This window comes from Lissotriton helveticus, chromosome 1_1, assembly GCF_964261635.1.
Source record: "Lissotriton helveticus chromosome 1_1, aLisHel1.1, whole genome shotgun sequence".
NCBI classification, from domain to species: domain Eukaryota; kingdom Metazoa; phylum Chordata; class Amphibia; order Caudata; family Salamandridae; genus Lissotriton; species Lissotriton helveticus.
The window spans coordinates 1,013,546,137-1,013,566,718 of record NC_136057.1 but is presented as its reverse complement, the minus strand read 5'-3'; the positions used below and the strand labels follow the sequence as shown (position 1 = coordinate 1,013,566,718).

The following is a 20,582-nucleotide window of genomic DNA, read 5'->3' as shown; positions in this document are numbered from 1 at the left end:
CAATGATATCAAAATATGTTCTTTCACCTTCATGCAAAACTACCATGGCTTCATTCCACTTGTCCTCTGGTAAAAGATGAAGGCTAAAGCCGTAATCCAACAAAATCTGTTTATCATATCTGTAGAGAATCGCAAAAGAGTTGAACACTATTACTGTAGTTGAAGCCATGACCGGGGTTCTTTTGCCTAAATTGTTTCCACCTTTTACCCTCCCTGTCAGTTGTAGTTGAACAGGGTGCAAGTTGATTTCGTAATCTCCTCTGGGCTGCCTGCATTATTAGAGTCTGGTTAACCATGAGATATGAAGGAGAATCATCTGGAGCAACCACAAATACAGTTGCTGTACTCTCCGCCCAAATGAAATCAACAATAGGGATGGCCTTTGCAGATTTCCAAGCAGATTCTTCGAAATAATGAACACAGTCCAACGGCTTCATGGAGATTGGCAAGTCAAATCTTTAGGACTGCTTTTTTAACAATGCGTTCAGACCTCCAATGTCATCCAGGAATGAAATCCTAGTTGGCAGAGTAACAGGAGCGAACAACAGTGCTACATAGTTATTTCAAACCAACATAGTGAAGAGCATCCTCTGACATGTCACCTTCTTTCCGATTGTCATCATAGTAAACATCATCAGTAACAAGAGCTGAAAGGGATTACGCAGCAGGATCATGAGGTGGTGGAGGTATTTTGGGGTTCTTTAAAGAAGGGAGCATGCAAAGTGGTGTTTATGGTGGAGTCCCAGTATACTGTCGAAGCAGTGAGCAACAGAATACCCTCAACATGCTTCGTCAACAATTTTTTCAAGTAGTTTTCCTTGTTGATGTCCAGTCTGTCGACTGTGTCCTAAATTTATATTTAGAACCTTTTTGGGACAGAGCCTTAAGTGAAGGTATCGAAGGCTTGTAGCTTGATTTTTCTGGCCCGAAAAAAAACTCTTTGGATGATCTACGACATCCAAAGATGGACTAATCTTCTGAAAGGTATAATTCAGGACCCGTATGCACCTTTTTAGGAGTTTCTTCAGACGCTTCCTCTGAGAGACGGTTAGAAGAAACCTCAAACTGTACTCTTTTCTGTGTCTTTGCGGTTATTTATTTAGGTACTTTCCGGTTCATCCCCGGATATGAGGGTATTCTTAGTTTTGATCTTTCAAAGCCATAGTAGTAATCTGCCCTCTCTGTCTTTCAGAGTTTTTACTGAGATTGCATGACAGATTATGCACACCTTGGCCTTTTGCTTGGGGTAGAGGCAGTAAATACATTCTTTGTGCTGAGTCTTCAGAGTGCAGCCTTTATCTTGCACGAAAGCCACACATTTTGTAAATGAATATCTGACATTTCCATCAGGAAAAAACCCAAAATGATGTTAAGGACAGATATTGACTGAAGAAGATAATTTATAGGTCAAAAGCTGGACTAAATATTTCTCCCAGAAAAAAAAACTGAGAGCTTAGACAAACTCCTTTCACATGGCTTGCAGTAAGAAGTCTGAGGTATGGTGGCGCTGTAAGGGAAGGGAACTCTGAGGTCTTTGCTGTGATTGGCTGAACTTTGGATGTAATAAAATGAGGTTACTTAAGTGAGTTTTCTGCTCTATGAAGGTCTATGGTGATGTTTTAATACTGCTATTTCTACTGTTACCGTGGGACTCCCACCATGGCAACGGGGATGTTAGGAGATGGCTTTATATGCACGTTAATCCCCTCAAACTCTTTTGCTGATATTAAAGTGTGTCCAGTATGTTAGGACTAGGATCTTAGTAGTACGTCGGGACTGGATGATTGCTGTTACTAGTAGGCCTGCGAAGCACCGTTCACCAAGCAGGTTGTCTTCTTGTGAAACATCCCCAATTACCTTCATTAGTTGTTACCCCACTATATTCAGGCCCATCTACCCAGCATAAACATGGACTAAAGACCATGAATCTACGGAGCATAACTGGAATAGGCCTATTCATCCATTCTGCATAGCAACAATTAAGAGAAAAGTTAGAGAACGTGGTCTTTAGGCACACCTTCAACTACAAATTCATTGAACAACCCTGTTGCACTACTTTCAATTTTATAGGAAGACCGGGACCACATGACCTGAGCAGATATACAGTCTTTCAGGTTGTGTATAAATCATCTATAAATAACACAACTTTCAAACATTCATTTGGAAAAATAGGACTCCCACTCCCAACCAAAATGGGACAGTCTCTTGTTGAAACACTGGCATCCTACCATTTTATTACTAATCTATAATCTGGTGAAGGGGGCCAACCCCAGTGGAAACCGAACTCTACAGCAATCACTATTGAGAACCAGTTTCGTGGCACTGTTGTAAGTGCCCTGGAGCTCAAACTAACTCCTCTATACCTGTAAGCAGAAATATATTACATCAGCTGTGCGCTAAAAACCACACTGTTTTTGCTACAGAGCAAATCTATTTCACTTAAGGACACTTCTGTACGTACAAACATTGAACTAACCCATGTCTTGGGTCTCCAAAGAGGTCAGTCTTACTAGACACTGTTCACAAATGCATAGGTACAATCATGGAAGCTTGGCAGGCACAGTGTTAACGTGGCATCCCACACATTCAGACAGGACCCAAAGTTGATGGATATTTGGAGATGATGCAAGCATAAGAAAAATTACTGCAACAATAAGTGACAGCCAGAGAGTCAGGATCATTTGGGCGTTTAGCTGCAAAACAGACGCATTTTGATGCAGCACGTCAGAAAGGTACGGAAAGCCACTGAGCCAAGTGACTGCTATGGAAGCAACATGTGGCCGATTAAATGGTTAACTTACCGAGCTTCGGCGGCGAGCAACTCATCATAATGCGAAGACCTCTGATCATCATCCTGCCGATAGCGAATGACGGTCGCCAGTCCTTTGCTAATCAAGGCCTCTGCAATGTTTCTGCAATAAACAGAGAGATAATTAGTTCTATTTACATTTATTGTCACGTTTATGCACCATTTGAGATCCCTAAATGATCTTGTACACAAAAGGAAACTGAAGCACCTTTGATGGCACACCGCATTAACAAAACACTTTCCACAAGAACGGACATGGAAGGTGATGCCCGACTGTGCACTGAAGTTAATGAGCTTTGATGATTGAAATCAGACGGAGGATGTAAGTGCCGCTAAGGTGAGGGTCTAGACTTGTCACTGCTGTCAAGGAAAAGGTTCCCCAAGCAGGTGTTTTTCCCCGCGTAGGGAGTGGGTTATTATTACTACCTGGGGAAAGACTATAGATAGGAACTGCCTCTCGGAGTAAACAGCTTGAAGGGCTGAACACCCTTAGCTGTTTGCATCAGATGTCCAAAAATGCGGTTTGCCTTCATTTTTCATCCCATGGTTTCTAACCAGTTTGATGTGTTCTGTCCAGGTGACCACTGATACACCAACTGCAGCGTTGCCGAGCAAACACGCAGGGGAAGGCAAGAAGGTTCTCAGAAGATTCTCCTGGAAAGGAGATGGGTGAACCAGATCTCGGCCTCTTTACTGAAGGCTGCTGCTCTGTAGAGACAGTGGGCTATTTTTACGAGAACAGTGAGGTAGCACTCAAGTGTGCGATTTACAAATCGTAAACATTAATCAACAAGTACCTGGGGACCTCCTTTACCAGTCTCACGCTTCCACTCGGGCCTAAACAAGCCCGCCAACAATACTGCCCCAATTTTACTTTGGCATACCAGCCCGTGGGGGATTCTGCTGTGACAGGCTAAGCTGGGGTCTAGAACGCCGTTATAATGTAACCTTCTCACTGTGTAGCAAGCACTCCTCCTGCATGGCAACAACCAGCTACCCACAAATCCTTCAGCACCTGCAGCCTCACGAAGAAAATGCATAGAAAAAAACCCTGAAAGTTGCCAGGGGATATCTGTGCATAGGCAATGCTATGCCACTGCAAGTCTGATCAGATGGCAAGATTCAAATACTTTTGATTACAGTCTAGTAAACGTGATGATATTCGTAGATTAGGACTGCAACCTACTGGAGATCAGTGAAGCCCTACTTTCATTATGTAGGTATTTTAGTGGACCTTACCTATGACACCAGTTAAAGACTCCATTTCACCTCTCTGGAGAAAACCTGCAAGTAACAATTGCTGTCCAGCCTGGATATGAAAGGGCAAAAAATGGACTCTGATTTGGGAATGATCGTCTATAGTCCTGAGGGTACATCAAATTGTCTCTGTGTTGACTCAAAAGTGATACTTTCTTACGTGTCAGGATTTACGAAGAACGTGGAGGTAAAGGAAACTGCAACTGCTTTTTATTGTGGGTCCACGGTTCATACATACACATTATCATCAGATAAAAGGACATTAATGGGGGAGGGGGGACTAAACATCAGCATATCAAGTGAAGTTCTCAGGATGGACAATAACTCAAAAACTATACATGATAGAGAAAGCAGAGCCAATGAAGGTCATAATATGTCAGCCAACAGCTCAACTAACAGAACTCGCATAACAATGTCCTTTTAGTCATATCTACATCTTGCCAAGAGGGAACCTAAGGTGTGCGGTATCTTCTCAACACTCCTGAGATGGTTATGCTTACCACCATTAAACTACATGGCAACTAAGAGCAATACCCGTCTAGGAATGCCACAATAGTAAGTATCAACCTCCGCTGGCAATTTCTAGTAATAGAGTGATCTTTCTGATGGGCATTTTCCCTCGGTTTAGATCTTCAGGTTTAGAATATGGGTCCTTAATTGCTGTGTGCAGTAAACTCTATTGAATAATCTGGTTAGGCATTCCTCCCAGAGTCCATATCTTAGATACGAGAGCAGGGCCTTCTTAATGGAGAATGTATTTGAGCACTTGTATCCCCATCAGATATTCTATATAATAAGTGGTGACTGGGGTGTCCAAGTTAATAATGGCTCAATGGGGACACTACCCAGCATGGCAATGCACCAGCAGGGACAAGTCCATTCTCAGTAAGTTCACTCCGCTACCGTGTGGGTTCATGCCAAAGTAAAATTTGCAAGGGGGGGGAGGGCGGGAAGAGAAACCTGGACTCAAATGCAACCTTAGTTGCAATTTCTGATCATTAATATTTGACATAAACAAAGTGTGTTGTGAGAGAGGCATGAATTCTGAATTCATTTGTTTGATAAAAATACAGTTGATATACTTAATTGGACTAACAAGTCGTTTCATCAAATATTTGATGACCAGTGAAGAGGCTTCGTCTGGCTTAATGAAGCAATTAAATACAATAAACAAAGTTCCCACTGGAAAACCCTTATTTCTAGAGTGCCTCATCACCAGTGTTTTTCCAATGTAAAAGCTTCTCTGCAAAATAAGGTTGGGCTATACATTGTTTAGGAGAAGCAATGATCCCACCAGAAAATACATTCAGAGTGTTTGCTGCCACCAGGATAATGCAAAGTGATTTGTAGTTCAGTTCTGTAGTAAGCTGGCTCTCTATAGTGTACTAAAACAAAGTAAACGGTGCAGAGTCCAGTGGGTCCCCAATTGGTTTTCAGAGGATAAAGTAGATATACTTATGCTCTCTTTTGTGGTAGTATGGGCGAGCAGTTAGGCTTATCAGACGGCAGTGCTGAGCATTTGTTGTAATCAGAGGCAATAAATGAGACATGCACTCAAAATACATCTGAGACCAATTTTATAACAATAATTCTTTGTATATATATTTCAAACTCAAGAACTTTGTTTCAAGGTAAGTTCATTTTTCGATACAATTATGTTCAGGTAAGCAAACGTTTCAGACCTGTAACTTTTACGCACAATGCAATCATATGGGAGGAAAAGTCAAAGACGTATATAAGGTAGGTACAGCCCGTTTCAGGGGTTCACCTTCAGGAATTGGAATAGTAATGGGCCAACTTTCAAAGTTACTACCAGCAGTTCTTTGGTAACCCCCAGATTCTGCTAGGAGAAGGGTGCTAGTGAGACTGGTAGCTGTGGTGCTACAGAAAAGAGGGGGGGGGCTGAAAAGAGGCTGCATGCGGGGCAAGCGGGTAAGTCTGAGGACTCCCAAACGAGGGGCCAGGTCATAAGGAGTCTTGGAGCACGGGGGTGCTGCCGGTTCATCAGGACCCAGGCTAGAGGGCTCGGGAACAGAGTGGTTTAGTCGGCTGGGCCACAAAGATGTACCTCACTGTTTTAGACAGACAGCTGTAAAAGGAGAAATCAGGGCAGATGGGCACTCTCGAAGTGGGTCTTAGTGATACGGACATCCCTTGATGGCTGCTTGGTCCTGGAGCTGTGGAAGGCCAGACTGGACACTCACGGTTGGTGTTTGGTGCAGGGCATCTGCTACCCAGGGGGTTGGTATGCAGTTCTGGTTGGTCCTGGTGTCTTCACTCTTGGTGGGGAGAAAGATCTGACCTTCCAGAGCACGAGTACCTTCTCCTACTCGTCTGAGGAGTCGGTTGAGCTGGGGACCTGCAAGGCAGTGGACTGGACTCTGCTGGTCTGTGCCTGCGGAATGCAGGCAAGTAGCTCCTCTACTCCAAGGGAGACTGTGTCAGTTTAAGTGCTGGCAGGCTACCCAAGGCTTTGGTAGCTCTCCAGCTCACAGGACGAGTCACTCTGATGCAATTTTTGAGAGAGGATTGAGGAGGCAGGGTTTTCGCTATAGTTCAGCTGCAGTTCTCGCCAGGCAGTGACTCTTCTTCGTCCTCCTTCTGTTGATCAGTCGAATCTGAAGTTCAAGGTTGCGGGTGCTACCCAAATACTCAATTTAGGGCAGTTAAGGGGAGTACTGGGGTAGTAGCCAATGGGCTGCCTACCTGTAGGGTGAATACGCCCTCTATACGACCACTTTCTGGGGAAGTGGGCATAACTCTGATCAGAATAGGCTAATTCTCTCAAGCACAAGCTGGGGGATTCTGAAAAGTGGGGTCCACATCAGCAGGCCCACCCTGGGGGTGGTGCTGGATGAATGTGGGCACACCTCCTAATCTAATTGTCCCGGCTGCCTTGCTGCCAAAAAGTGAGGCCAGGACAGGCGGGTGGGCACCTCCACTATTTGGAGAGGCCCGGGGTAACAAAGTTGGTAGGGCCTTTGAAGCTTCCCACCCTGGAACGGCAATCCTGCTTGGAGGAGGTGTGAACACCTCCACTCAGAGCAGGCTTTGATCCTGTCCTCTGAGAAAGAAGGCTCTCACCTCAGTAGGTCAGAAATCTGTACATGTCTGTAGGTTTTCAGGGGGCACCCATTAATACATCCAGCACTGGCATCAGTTTCGGTTTATTAAGACTAGGTTTTTGGTACCAAAACACCTTGGCCAGCGAAGCAATCAGGTAAGCTGGGGAACGTATAATGACTAGTGTCCAGCCCAAGTACTTGTTATTGCTTCCCTGTGCACTGGTACTATCGAAGGGTGAACAAGGCTATCACCAGGACATATCCACTTTCGCAGATATGCCCTCACATGCATATAGTGCACATGCCTTACGGCTGTAATGCCTGCATATGTGTGTCTTATGTATGCCACATGTAGTGCGGGCAGGCATAGCACACAGGAAGTGGGCCATGTCAACTCTTCGGTTTTCTCTGTACCAAGACACGCAGGCTGCAATGACAGTTTGCATGAGCTTGGTGAGTGGTCCCTTAGGGTGGCACAATTTGTGCTACAGCCCCTAAGGACCCTCTTTAGGTTCAATGCCTTAGGTATCGGGGGTACCACTTACAAGGGATCCCAAAGAGTTTGCCAACTGTGGAACAAACGTACAGTTTAGGGAAAGAACACTGGTGCTGGAGACATGGTTAGCAGGTACCCAGCACACTTATTTCAAGTTGCACCAGATACCAGGTAAAAAGTGGGCAGTATACTGCAACAAAAACCCAGTTTACTTCAAGTTCCATGTATTATTACAAATATAATGGGATAAGACTGGTGTGAATCAAAGCCCCTCTCTCTGGATAGATCAGAGCCTTCTTGATTCACAAAAGTGGAAAAAGGACAGCGTCCATGTAACGAGTGGTTCTTAACTCCGCCTGTTACTTCAAAGGGAAAGGCATATGGCCAGGTTAGCAAGTCTCACTTCATTCAACTTGTTGCTTCACAAAGCTGGTACCCAACATTTGTAGTCTGCTAGGGCTCTTCAACATTTCAGTCTGTTTCCCCAAATGTGCCACAAGTTACATCGCCCAAGACTGATCTGTACTTACGGAAGAAGAAATATGGCCATTCAAAGCTTTGATCTGCCCTCCAGCTGCTCTCCCAGATCAATAAACCCCCCACCCGCATCCCTATTGCCTGGAAGAAGCAATATAGGCAATCAAAAATCTGTCAGTCAGGCATCCAGCTGCTCTGCACTAAAGGGGTTGTTTGCATGTCACATGGCTACCTCTTTCCCCCTCCCATTCAAGATAAATCTGGAGTGCCAGGAAAGCTGTCTCACTTTAGTAGTTTCTAGTATGTGTGTCTGGTAATTCATGGGTAAACGAAAGCGAAATTGTACCACTTATTCTGCCAATTAGAGCTGCTCTACCATCTGGAGGGGCAAACCTTGAGGATGCAGGCGAAAATGGAGACGTGTCTGCAGTTGGCTCCGTTGCCCTAGCCGACTATGAGAGTCTCCCCTAATGTGAGGCGGTGGGGTGGCCACTTAGAGAGACTGAAAATGGATTAATTGTAACAGAAATAGAGACTCGTTTACCACATTCAGGGCTGAAACTTTTACTGCGTTTCCTCAAATGCACTTTCAAGTAGTTGCCACCACATTCACTAAATATGTTGTGCTATGCTTGTTTAGTATTAATTATTCGCCTTGAATCACTGAAAACTGTTGTACACGCTCGAATAAAATACAACATGTAGAACAAGCATTTGCAATGCAATAGGTCTCGCATTTATGCGAGTTTGAGCTATTGACATTGCAAATAACAATGCCTTTTATTTTTCTTTCGTTTTAAAAACATAAATAAAAGACATTGTCATTTACATTGCCATAAGCTTAAACTCGTGTAGCTGCAAGACCTATTGCATTGCAAATGCTTGTTATTCAAGCAGTGCGCTAGAATTGAGTGCAGGATACAGATTCCAACAAGAGCTTGTCAAAAGTTATTTGCTTCAAAAGGGCACAGACAGAAAAAAGAGGAGGTTTAAGGGGGCAGATTAAAGGACCTATCCAGTGAACGATGTCACAATACATTTCAAAACCCTATAACTGACGTCAATAATCAAAGCAACCTTCCAGAATGCCTGCAATTGCAGTTTTTAGAGATACGGGCTGGGTACCGAGAACTGTTTTCTCTCCGACTCCTACATGACCCATTTAAGGGAGTACAGCATGCATAAATCTCATTCCAGCCATATTTTGATGGTGCCACCTTTACTCTAGCCTACTCTTTAGGGAGATAAAATACCAGACTCCAGCCGTACTTCCATTTCAGAATAGCACCACTACATCTTGACAGAATTAGGGCCATTAAGAGTGCATAGGGTTTTACAGTGAGGATGTGGGGGAAGACCCAGGAGGGAAGAAGCGTAGCCAAATCATTAATTGGTTCTGTCACAGGTTCAGGACTCAGCACTTAAAACTTGTGAGGTGCTCAGGACCTTCAATGTAGTAAGAACTCTGTGTCTGAAAGGGAAGTCGAAATAAGGTGTTATGATCCCGGATGGATCCCGCAAACCAGACTGTTTGGGGGAACATATCGCCTGATGTGATCATAGCCTCAATATAAACTCGGTACCGAAATACTACTATTTTTGGTGATTTTACCATTCTACCATCCCCATATCCAATGTGAATACTCACTGTAGCAAAGATATCAGTTCCCCGTAACACGGAAAAGAGCGACCTCCTCTCAGTATTTCTCATTACCGCCCTCACTCACTATGGCTAAGCCAGAGAGCAGTGCCGAGGTGCGGCTAGAAGCCTTGAGCTTGGCACGGCTGAGGTACAGTTTGCGTCAGGACAGCACCTGCAGCGAGTGCTCGTTGAGGCTCATCAACTCCACGTAACTCCTGCTGATCCACTCCGGGTACGAAAGCAGCTCGTCCTCCCAAATGTAGTGGCCGTGGACATTGTGCTGTGTACCCGCCCCTAAAAAGGCTCATTTCCACAGAAGGTCCATATATAAATACATTAAGGATTGAACTGCATTCTGATTTTCCACTATTGTTAAATACTTCTTATTATTTTAGGCCAGTGCCCGATCCTTCCATGAACGACACCACAGGGCACACAAGTTTACGAGCAAAACCAGCTCCGACAGCGAAACCGAAACCTTCCATGGGGCGTGACTTCAGTCTTTGGAAGCCCGCGCACGCGCCCACGGAGAGAAGCAGTGCTGGTGACGCGGGGCTCCCATGCCCGAGGGAGAGCCCCGCGGAGGCTGCAACACTTTAGAATGACAGTAAGTGGGGCTGGGGGGGGGGCGCTTGTATGTATGCGGCGGCAGGGGAGGGGGGGCGCTTCGATGTATGCGGCGGCGGCGGGGCTCTGTGTGTAGGTGCGCTCCTGTGTGTGTGCGACAGGGGGTGCCGGTGAGTGGGGGGGGAAGTAGGGAGGGGTGCGCGCGTGTGTGTGCCTTCCTGCCTGCGTGTGCATGTGTGTGTTCAGGGAATCTGTGGCAGGGGACGTGCACGGCGCCGTGCTGGGCGTGCGCACCCACGAGATCAAATCTCTGCCAGAAAAAGCTCGTGACAGTCTGCTGTCCACATTCCCCCAAAAGTAACAACATAAGTTGTCTCGCATAGACAGCAAAAGCTTCGCTTTTGCTTTCGTCTAGCGAGACCTAAAAACGGTTCTGACAAATTAATTTTGACAAACCATAGTTCTCAAATGTTTTTTTTCTTTTAGAGTGTCTTTCACCAGGTTCACGAAACTAACCTGCTGAAAAGCCACTCTTGAATAGGTTTATTTGGGTTTCATATTGGTTCTGCACCTTCCAAGAGGGCTACGCCCCAATCCCAATTCCTTTTTTTCATACATAAAAAAGACTCTTCCTTGCTTTCTTTGCCCCATGTAATACTTTACTCTTTTACTAGTTTGTATTTCAAATACCTTACTCTCTTCTCCCACTTTACTGCTACTCATTACAACCCTCTTACTCCTATCCTTCCAATACACTCCTCTTTACATATCCATTTCTTCTTTCCTGCTTTACTCCATTTTTGTAAACATACTTTCATTTTCCCCTTCTGCTTTTTGTATACAAACCCTTCCTCCCAAATCTACACCCTTTTCAAACCAGTTTACTATATATTTTTTTTAATCAGTCCCATATGTTTGAAAACTTACTCCCACTCCTGCTGTACTTCCTTTTTCCCATATATCTGACCGGCGTCTATTGGGTGTAGAAGTGATACACTTTGGTGTCTACCAGAACAAGGTGCAACTGTATCGCATGTCTAGATCCATAAAATACTCAGCAGTGTAACAAGTGCCTTGAAGTCCCAGGTCCACCTCTTGTTTCTAGAGAGGTAATGTGTGAGCCTGCTGTACCAGCAGCAAGCCTAGGATAATTCTCTACATATGCAAATATGGCTTCTACTAGAAACATCAATGGACCCCAGAGGTCTAGTTAAGTATACCCTGTGCAGAGACTGGCCAAATGATTGCCATACATAGGTGAGGACTACTATGAGCAGAAAGAGAACCTGCTAAGGAAACAATATCAGATATACCACTAGCGGCTTAAAGTGTGCCATTGGAAGAAGGGTTGTACAAGATTGCATACACCTATAGAACATGGCATTCTAAAAGTAGACTCAATTACTTTTTATTTACTCACCTGACTGTCTATGCTCACACTTATGTATTATTTGCCTTATTAATGTACCTGCTTTACCATGCTCCCTCATATACCTACTTATTATCTACAATTGCGCTATACTGAATGGCCTGTTTGCACCCTCATGTTTGTAGTCCCCGCTTTGTAAAGCGCTCTGATATCTGCAAAGATCTTGTTCGCGCTATATAAAACTTTCAAAATAAAAAAAAAATGAAAAGCTGCAGATATTGGAAAGGACACCTTGTCCATTGCCACACTTTTAAGGTGGAGCTTTACTAAACAGCATGGCTAGAAGGTGGTTGCAACCACAAAAATGTACTAATGATGTGTGCCAGAATGGCAATACTAAGCTATACAAGTATTAAAATCATGAGATGGCCCATATAGCAAAAAGCACAGCATGAGAATGAGCAACCACTTAAATACTGGTGTGGAGGCGTTACTAGTAGGACAAGGACTAACCTCCAGTCTGCTCCCCTTACCTGCTCTTAGTCCCTTTTGCTTGTGAGTGCCTTCGCGAAAACACTGAAGAGCACCTTACAGCTCTAGAAACAGGCAGTGTTTTAACTGAGTCCCAGGGGCTTCAAGGCACTTGTTACACTGCTGATTATCTTGGATCTAGACATGGGGTACAGTTGCACCAGGTTCTGGAAGAAGCCAGACTGACCCGCCTCTACACCCAGTAGACACCTGCCAGGTTACCATAGTTGCTCTGCTGTGATCAAACACATTAAACCGAGAAGAGGAGGAGATTTAAACACATATGTCACTATAACTCAGCAGCTAGTTTTCTACCTCCATTTAATGACTCTGCCTAACACTGTGGATACAGATAATTCTTGATGTAAGATAGCTTCTAAGTAACACTTATGAGAAAACAAAACAGTGGGAGCTAAATATCACTTGACACAAATATTGGATCTTAACCCCGACGTGCGCACAGTGCTCGTGTGCGCAGGACGGCTCCCGCGTCCTGCGTACATGGCACCAGAGGGATTTCCTTTCCTCCCCAACAGCCTCAGGAGCTGGAGAAGAGCTTCCTCTGCTCCTGAAGCACTCGCCTGGTTTCTGTGAAATGACGATCAGCGCACAGACGTCATTTCATAGAAACCAAAACTGAAATGAGCCTTTAGGCTCATTTTTGTTTCATTTTCTATGTGCTCAGGGGACTATTTAAACCCCCCCAAGCACGTAGAAAGACGGGTGGGGTATCATTTGAAAGGGGTGAATCTCCCCTTCCATTGGATCAAAACTTGGGGCTCACACAGGAGGTCGATCCCCAAGCAGGGATCCACTCACTAGACACCAGGGAGGGGGGGGCGGGGGGGGGGGGGGGGGGAAGGCTCCTTGGGCAAGGGCCTTAGCTCCCCCAATACTTTTGGGAAATACAGTCTTTCTGCACAACCTGGGGGGCAGTAGCCCCCAATCTGGCACCCGAGGGGGGGGGGGTGCAAGAAGGCCCCCTGACAAATTCTAGTCTTTCTGCACCCCCTGGGGGGCAGACTGAGGCAGTTTTCCCCAATCTGACCCCTGGTGGTGGGGGGGGGGGGGGGGGGGGCTTGAAAGCCCAATAGAAGCCAGGGATTTTTTTTTTTAAATCAGGAGACCTGGGGGGGGGGGGGAGGTGGTAGGGTCAGCCCTGTGATCCCACAACTTTTCCACCCAGAAAAATGAGGAAAAAGTGATGGTTTTCAGCTAAATTTGAGTTTTGCAGGGGATTCTGGGAGGGAAACGTTGGGTGATCCACGCAAGCCATACCTCTCTGGACTCCTCCGGGTGTCTAGTTTTCAGAAATGTGTGGGTTTGGTAGGTTTCCCTAGACGACCGCTAAGCCCGGGCCCAAACTCATGTGACCCTCCTTGCAAAACCAGGTTGTTTTCGGATACATAGGGGGCATCTCAGTTTTTGGTCCCGGGGTCAGCATCCTTCTCAAGAAACCTACCAAAACCACACATTTCTGAAGACTAGAGACCCGTTGGAGTCGAGGGAGGTAAGGCTTGCGGGGATCCATCAACGTTTCCCTGCACAGAATCCCCTGCAAACCTCAAATTCTGCTGAAAAAAATCAAAGTTTGCTCAAGTTTTTGTGTGGAAAAGTTGTAGGACCACCAGGCGGACACAAATTTCCTACCACCCAGCGTTCCCTCAGGTCTCCCGATAAAAATGATACCTCACTCTTGTGGGTGTGTCAAGTACCCATGACAGGCAAGGGCCCAAAACGTATTGTGGAGACATCAAAATTACCTATCACAAAACAATCTGGTTTTGCAAAGCGGGTTAACATGAGTTTTTGGTCCAGGGCTTGGTGACCATCTAGGGAAAGCTACCAAACCCAAACATTTATGAAAACTAGAGACCCGGGGGAGTCCAGGGAGGTATGGCTTGTGTGGATTCCCCCAACGTTTCCCTACTCTGAAACCTCTGGTAGGACATTTGTGCCGGCACAGTGATTCCACACAGAAATATGTGGAAAAGGTGATTTTTATAGCTAAATTTAAGGTTTGCAAGGGATTCTGGGTAAGAAAACGGAGGATCCACGCAAGTCATACTTCACTGGACTCCCCAGGGTGTCTAGTTTTCAGAAATGTGTGGGTTTGGTAGGTTTCCCTAGATGGCCGCGAGCCTGGGGCCAAAAAAACAGGTACCCCTCTTTGTAAAACCTAGTTTTATGATAGGGAATTTTGAAGTCTTGATGAAGCCACACTAGCCCCAGATGCTACTGGGGAAGGGAACTAGAGGCACAACAGGGCGATAGGGGCCAGCCAGCCCTAAGCACAAAATGTTATACATAAATAAGACCGCTCCCATCAGAATGACCTAAAAGGTGCCAGGAGTGTTGTGTATGTGAGTGTGGACATCTCACAAAAAGTTTAGGACTGGCCTAACACACCACCTGGTGTCATGCTTCATCATTGGCCAGTACTCGCCCTCTAAAAACTCGGTTTGATAGAGGGCGGGCAATCCCCAGGGTGTCTACTTTTGAGAAAGGTGTGGGTTTGGTAGGTTTCCATAGATGGCCACCGAGTCTGGGGCTAAAAACCAAGGTGCACCCCCTTGCAAAACCAGGTCGTTTTGCAATAGGCGATTTGGATGTTGTCACAATACGTTTTGGGTCTTGCCTGTCATGGGTACTTTACCCACCCTAATGAGTGAGATTTTTATCAGAAGACTTTGGGGAATGCGGGTGGATGGAATTTTGTGGATCCACACAGACACCAGAACTTTCCATCACAGAAATGTGAGGAAAATGTTTCTCTTTGGAAAAAGTTTGAGGTTTGCAAGGGATTCTGAGTAACAGAACCTAGTGAGAGCCACACAAGTCATGCTATCCTGGATTACCCTTGGTGTCTAGTTTTAAAAAATGTATAGGTTTGCTAGGTTTCCCTAGGTGCCGGCAGAGCTAGTGTTAAAAATCCACAGCTTAGCACTTTGCAAAAAAAGGGTCAGTGTTCACTGTAAAAATGTGGAGTGTACGCGTTGCGGATTAAGTTATTTCTTGAGCTTGATTTTTCTATTATGTATATCTGGAGTGGAAGAGGGCACTCTGTAGAGAAGCACCTCCATGGCCCATCACCACCAACTGGAAGATTTATTTCTAAACCTCGCAATTGGTAATTGGGTTTTTGGTGAACACCGAGAGGGCAATGGGCTTGGGAGGTTTAATGGGGATAAAGAGAAATTAGGAATACTTTATTAAGAAGGCGTGTTAGAGCACTGCAAAATGCCTTATAACAACCTCAAAGCGCAAACGAAGCAACATTTGAAGCTCCTATTAGGATTTCGTCAGTTGTTGCCCTATCTTTGGAGATCTTCTGAGATAATACCCCAAGAGGTTTCCAATAAAAATAAAATTGTTTTAGATGACATTTTCAGTGAGACAAGAAAGAAATGGAGGTTTCAGTCCAGACAAGTAGATTGTTATTGCAACCCAGTTGGTATGTAATGAACAAAAAAAGTAAGATTATTAAAATAGGATAAAGGGAACGGGATATGTACATTTTAAAGTTTTATGGCAAAAAGGAACCCTAAAAATGTAAAGCATTAAAAAGTAACCCCCCCAAGAAAAAGTAAAGCAATGAAATGTAAAATAGCCAATTAAATATCAGTTTGGCTTTGTCACTTTTTAATAGTGAAAATCCTCTAGTGGGGCAAATCTGGCACCTCTGGCCAGGCAGTGCTAAAAGACCTGGTAACTCTGCCACAAGTTCCTATTGTACCAATTTCCAGACCAGTAAAATACCCTTAGCTGGGCCTAACCCTGTTTTCTTGCCCATGTGTGACCATCCTGAACAAGCATCAATACCTTTCTCTGGAGGTGGAAAATTGACGAAGTTACAACTTTTCACCAACTCTGGCAAACTTTGGGTCTCCTAATGGGTCTATTTTTTTGTTGTCTTCTGGGTTCTCTTGGAGTCAGGTGTTCTTTAGCTTTTTGTGCACCGAAACTTGCAAAAGGAGGTCAACCACTTGGCCACTGGAGAGTTACAGTCCATAAGTTACAGCAGGATACAGCAGTCCTTGAGTAAGCTCTCGGTCAACAGGATTCAGAAATCTTCACCAGATGGAGTCTTCCAGGGTCCTCGAACCTTCATGAGAGGCGTGGAGATTGAGGTTCAAGATTTATCCTGTGCACTAGCCTGTGATTTGAGAAATATTAAAACCTAACAATTTTCTCGCAATGAGCACACTTTTTGTAGCACATCCTGTTTGCCTTACTATAAAATTACCCAAAAACCACAATTTCAAGAAGGCAGAACACAGCAGCCAAAAGGAAGACCCATCTTCATTGAAGCAATGTTAAATGAGTTGTCTTTCATCCAACAGAATTAAACTGTCCAACTGTGACTGGAGCATGGTTGTCTGGGAGGGTCCTGGGAATAAATAGGAGAAGCTCTGCCTGGCATCTCCAGGTCAAAAGAGTGACACAGTTGCCTTGTGTTCTGCCAAGTGTTTTCCCCACTCAGACAGCCAATCCCTGCAAAGTGATGAGTATTTAACTCCCATATGCTCTTCATGGGATCAGTGGCAGTAAACTGTCCTTTGAGCAAAAATATTTAACTCTAGCAACCAAGGGATGTGTACTCCTGCTGTGGAAGGCTTGTGAGCCAAAGTTGGCTACAGATCACTTCTGGCTCAAGCAGCACAAAATACATTTTCACAACATTTCAAGATCTTTAGGTGGCTCCCGGTCAACACCAGAAGAACCGTCCCACAGGCCCTTAGCAAAAACAGGCTGGACTACGGGAGCACACTGTACGTAGGAGGCATCACACGCATCCTGAAGAGACTACAGACAATACAGATCTCAGCAGAAAGACTCACACACCACCTCCCCAGAAAGAATCACATCACACCTCCTCTCAAGAAACTACACTGGCTACCGATTCAGAAAAGATGCCAGTTCAAGATGCTGACCCTCACCTACAAGGCCCTGCACAATGAAGGACCAGCATACATCAACAAATGCCTGACCTTCTACCAACCAACCAGACACCTTCCATCAGCCTCCCTCTTCCTCGTGGACAGCCATCAGATTTCTGAGCCAACAGCAGGGGACGCACCTTCTCTCAACTGGCAGCAAAGGCTTGGAACAGCCTCCGACTGCACCTCAGGACCACTCCAGCCATTCAGAAGGGAACTAAAGACTTGGATGTTTGACTGATCATACAGCTCCAGCAACTCGAGACCCTAATGAGGGATTAGCCACGCTCTATAAATGCAGATTGATTGACAAAGTTACTTATCAAAAATCTGATTTCACCATGAAGTAGGATATAACTTTACACATTTATCCTAGTATTCTTCCCAAGCAGAAATAGGACAAAGATGTTAAACACGTCTGGGTCTGATCAGTCAAACGCCTAGCAAAATCAATACAGTTAAATACCTTTTTGTTTGTATTACCCTGAGAGAACACTAACCCGGCTCCGCGCACTTACAATGCACACTTTAGAGACAATTTAGGAATATACAAAATTGGCTTTTCTTAACTGGCAAATGCATTTTCCTGCCATGTTTCACTGCAGTGCATTTAAACCCCAGCCCAGGGTGGTGCTCCTGGCGGGCATTTTTGTTAGTGGTTTAAAAAATAATAATAATAATAATAATAATAATCCACATTTGTAAAGCGCACAATCACCCGTAAGGGTCTCTAGGCGCTGGGGGCAGTCGGGAAGATTAAGCAAGCTATTGCCCAGAGTCACATGGTGCTGGGCTAACCTGCCGCCGGAGCCGGGGATGGAACCCTGATCCTCAGATTCCAGCGTCAGTCGCCCTGGCCGCGGCGCCACACCTCTCCCACCTCTACACACTGCAGCCTACATATGACATTTAACTACTAGGTAGATGTTCTGTGCCATTTACAATGGTCTTTCTGGACAGTTAGACTAATTGGGTGAAACCAATTTTACCAGTAACCTTTTAGGGCACACGCACACACACTGTGGTAGTGCTTAGTACAGCCATAGGGTGCTTAGTCCTAATACTTGCATAAATAGGGAGCATGAAAGACAATGTGGAATTACCAAGCAGAAAAGGCACATTTACCATAGCCTTCATCAGCTTATCCAAGCAAATTTGTATATTAGTTCAGGCTGACATATTACTTCTTAAAGTACAAAAATCAGACCTAACACTGTAGCAGATGGAGTTTCCTGACCTGCGTCTGGATAGAACACATTTCTTCAGTGTTTTGCCAGTAAAGGCATGTGTGATTTCAGCTAAAATATCGGTTTACATCCATAAATGTCTTCTTAATAGAGTGCCTCGAAAGTATTACATGTGAAGGGCCTACCTGGGATTTAAATGACAGCAGCCACTAATTCAGGGCAGAGACTGAACTGCACATTCGACGCTTTCTACAGACACTGATCTGATAGATGCTTACTGTAGTTTTGAATTTCACAGTGAATGCCAGAATCAGACAGAAATAATCAATTGACTAATTGTTGCTCACTGTTCCACCACTATTATATTACTTATAGCACGAGGTGCGAAGAGGCAATTTTATCTGAAGGGCTGACAGAACTGAACAATCTGTAGCACTTTGGTTCAGTTGGAAATAACAGAGTGGTCACAATTAAGCTGCCTGCCACACACTTGCATTGGCCGGGTAATGGGAACGTGTACAAACTTAGAAGCCTCTTAAGCAATTTGATCGAGTTCTACAGCCTATTTAATTCACGCATTCACTTAACAGATATATAATTACCTCGTCTGATCATACGTCTCCACAAACAGAATGCACCTCTGAGGGGAAAACCTCAGAACCAACTCGAAAGTCACTCCTGGAATACATAAAAGCCCTGCTCTGCCACACAAATGTTATAGTGTACTATACAAATACCAAATGATGAGTGTTTATAGACCGTGTGGTTTCCCCGAAAGGGTGTTCTGGCACTAGCATAATAACTTTGGAAGTGCAAGACGGAACTGGGAAAAGTAGTAAAAGAGGTGCAATAAGGAATCTTTGCACTGGCCAAATATGAGGGGCTACCCCCATAAAAAGACTCGAGAAGCAGAGAATCTTTTTAACATACAACTTTTTTTCAAGAGGATACCAGTGCAAGGAACAAAGACCACCTGAGACAGATCTGATGAGGTATGCTGAGCAAAAGCCTGGATGCAGCGTTTGAGCATCTATAATCTGGCTATCATATATATGGAAATGCCGAAAGTTAACAGTCGAACCTAGAAGTGATAATGGCCTTAACTACTGTCTTGATAGTTTTCACAAAGGCGGGGAAGAATTTTGTTGAGGAGTGAGACATAATTAGAATGAGGCAGAGGTTTTGTTGACCGGAGTGGAGAAGGAAAAAATGTAGACAAAGAAAGCAGCCTAGTTTTCAGCACTAACAGTGGAGTTGTTGGAGGGCCGAGTTCAGCGAGCCAACACGCAGAAGATCAGGGATTTGCAGTGTTTGCAAATATGAATATCGGTTTTTCTGGTGTTAAGTTTGAGATGGTTTGTTTTCATCCAAGATGAATCCTACAGAAGGCAGGAGGCAAAAAAGGTAAGCAGAGGGAGACATCGGATTCTAAACACAAAGCAATCAGAGTATCATCAGTGTAGGCAGCGAAGGACAATCTGCAGTCAAGCAAAGGGGGTGGGGTGTTAGGGGGTTACATAGACATTGAAGAGTTTGGGTCTCACATAAGACACTAAAGGATATCACAAGTGATACAATGGAACAATGATTGGTACGTGAAAGATGAAAGGGGTCGGATATGATAACTGCCACTTCTGGGCTAGCCCAGAGACACTGAAGATTGGCAAATGGTGGAGACGAACAATGTGAGATCATATACCAAAGGTGGTGGTCAGGTACAGAAGGCTTAAGGAGGCAAAACCATCATGATGCAAAAGACAATGTAAATCATCACGAATGGACAGGAGGGCAGATTCTATACAATAACATGGATGGAATCAAGATTGGTCAGCATGAATGAGACTGTTAGATAGTTGGACATTGACATGCGTCTCAATTGCTTGGAAAGGTACTGAGAATAGTGAAATGGGACCGGAGGAGAACAGGATAGTTAGAAGGTGGAGCTTTTTGTTTTTAAGAAGCACAATGAGCAAAGCCTTTCCCCAGTCATGAGCACATTGGCTAACTCATGAGACGCATTCCAAAGATTCAAGTATGGGACAGATTGTTTCGCATGATAGGAGATGGGTAATGGTCAGAGAGAAAGCAAAATTTACGCTTGCTAAATAGGTCATTAGTAGACTCGAGAAGGAGGAGGAAAAGTGAACAGCTGGGGCTTCTCGGCCTCAGGAGGCCGAACTGAGAGGGTCTCTGAATTGGAAATGGAATAGAAAACAAAGTACTAATTAAATGGATCTTTTCC

General features: G+C 44.7%; 1 protein-coding gene across 2 annotated transcripts in view; it reads right to left on the bottom strand.

The window, feature by feature from the left end:
- SND1 (staphylococcal nuclease and tudor domain containing 1) overlaps nt 1–20,582 on the bottom strand; it is a 2,092,018-nt gene that overhangs the window by 1,378,116 nt on the left and 693,320 nt on the right. For both annotated transcript variants that reach the window (XM_078677758.1, XM_078677762.1), the window contains exon 13: nt 2,802–2,912. In XM_078677758.1, the coding sequence (XP_078533884.1) occupies nt 2,802–2,912 (111 nt within the window). The remainder of the gene's footprint in view (nt 1–2,801; nt 2,913–20,582) is intronic.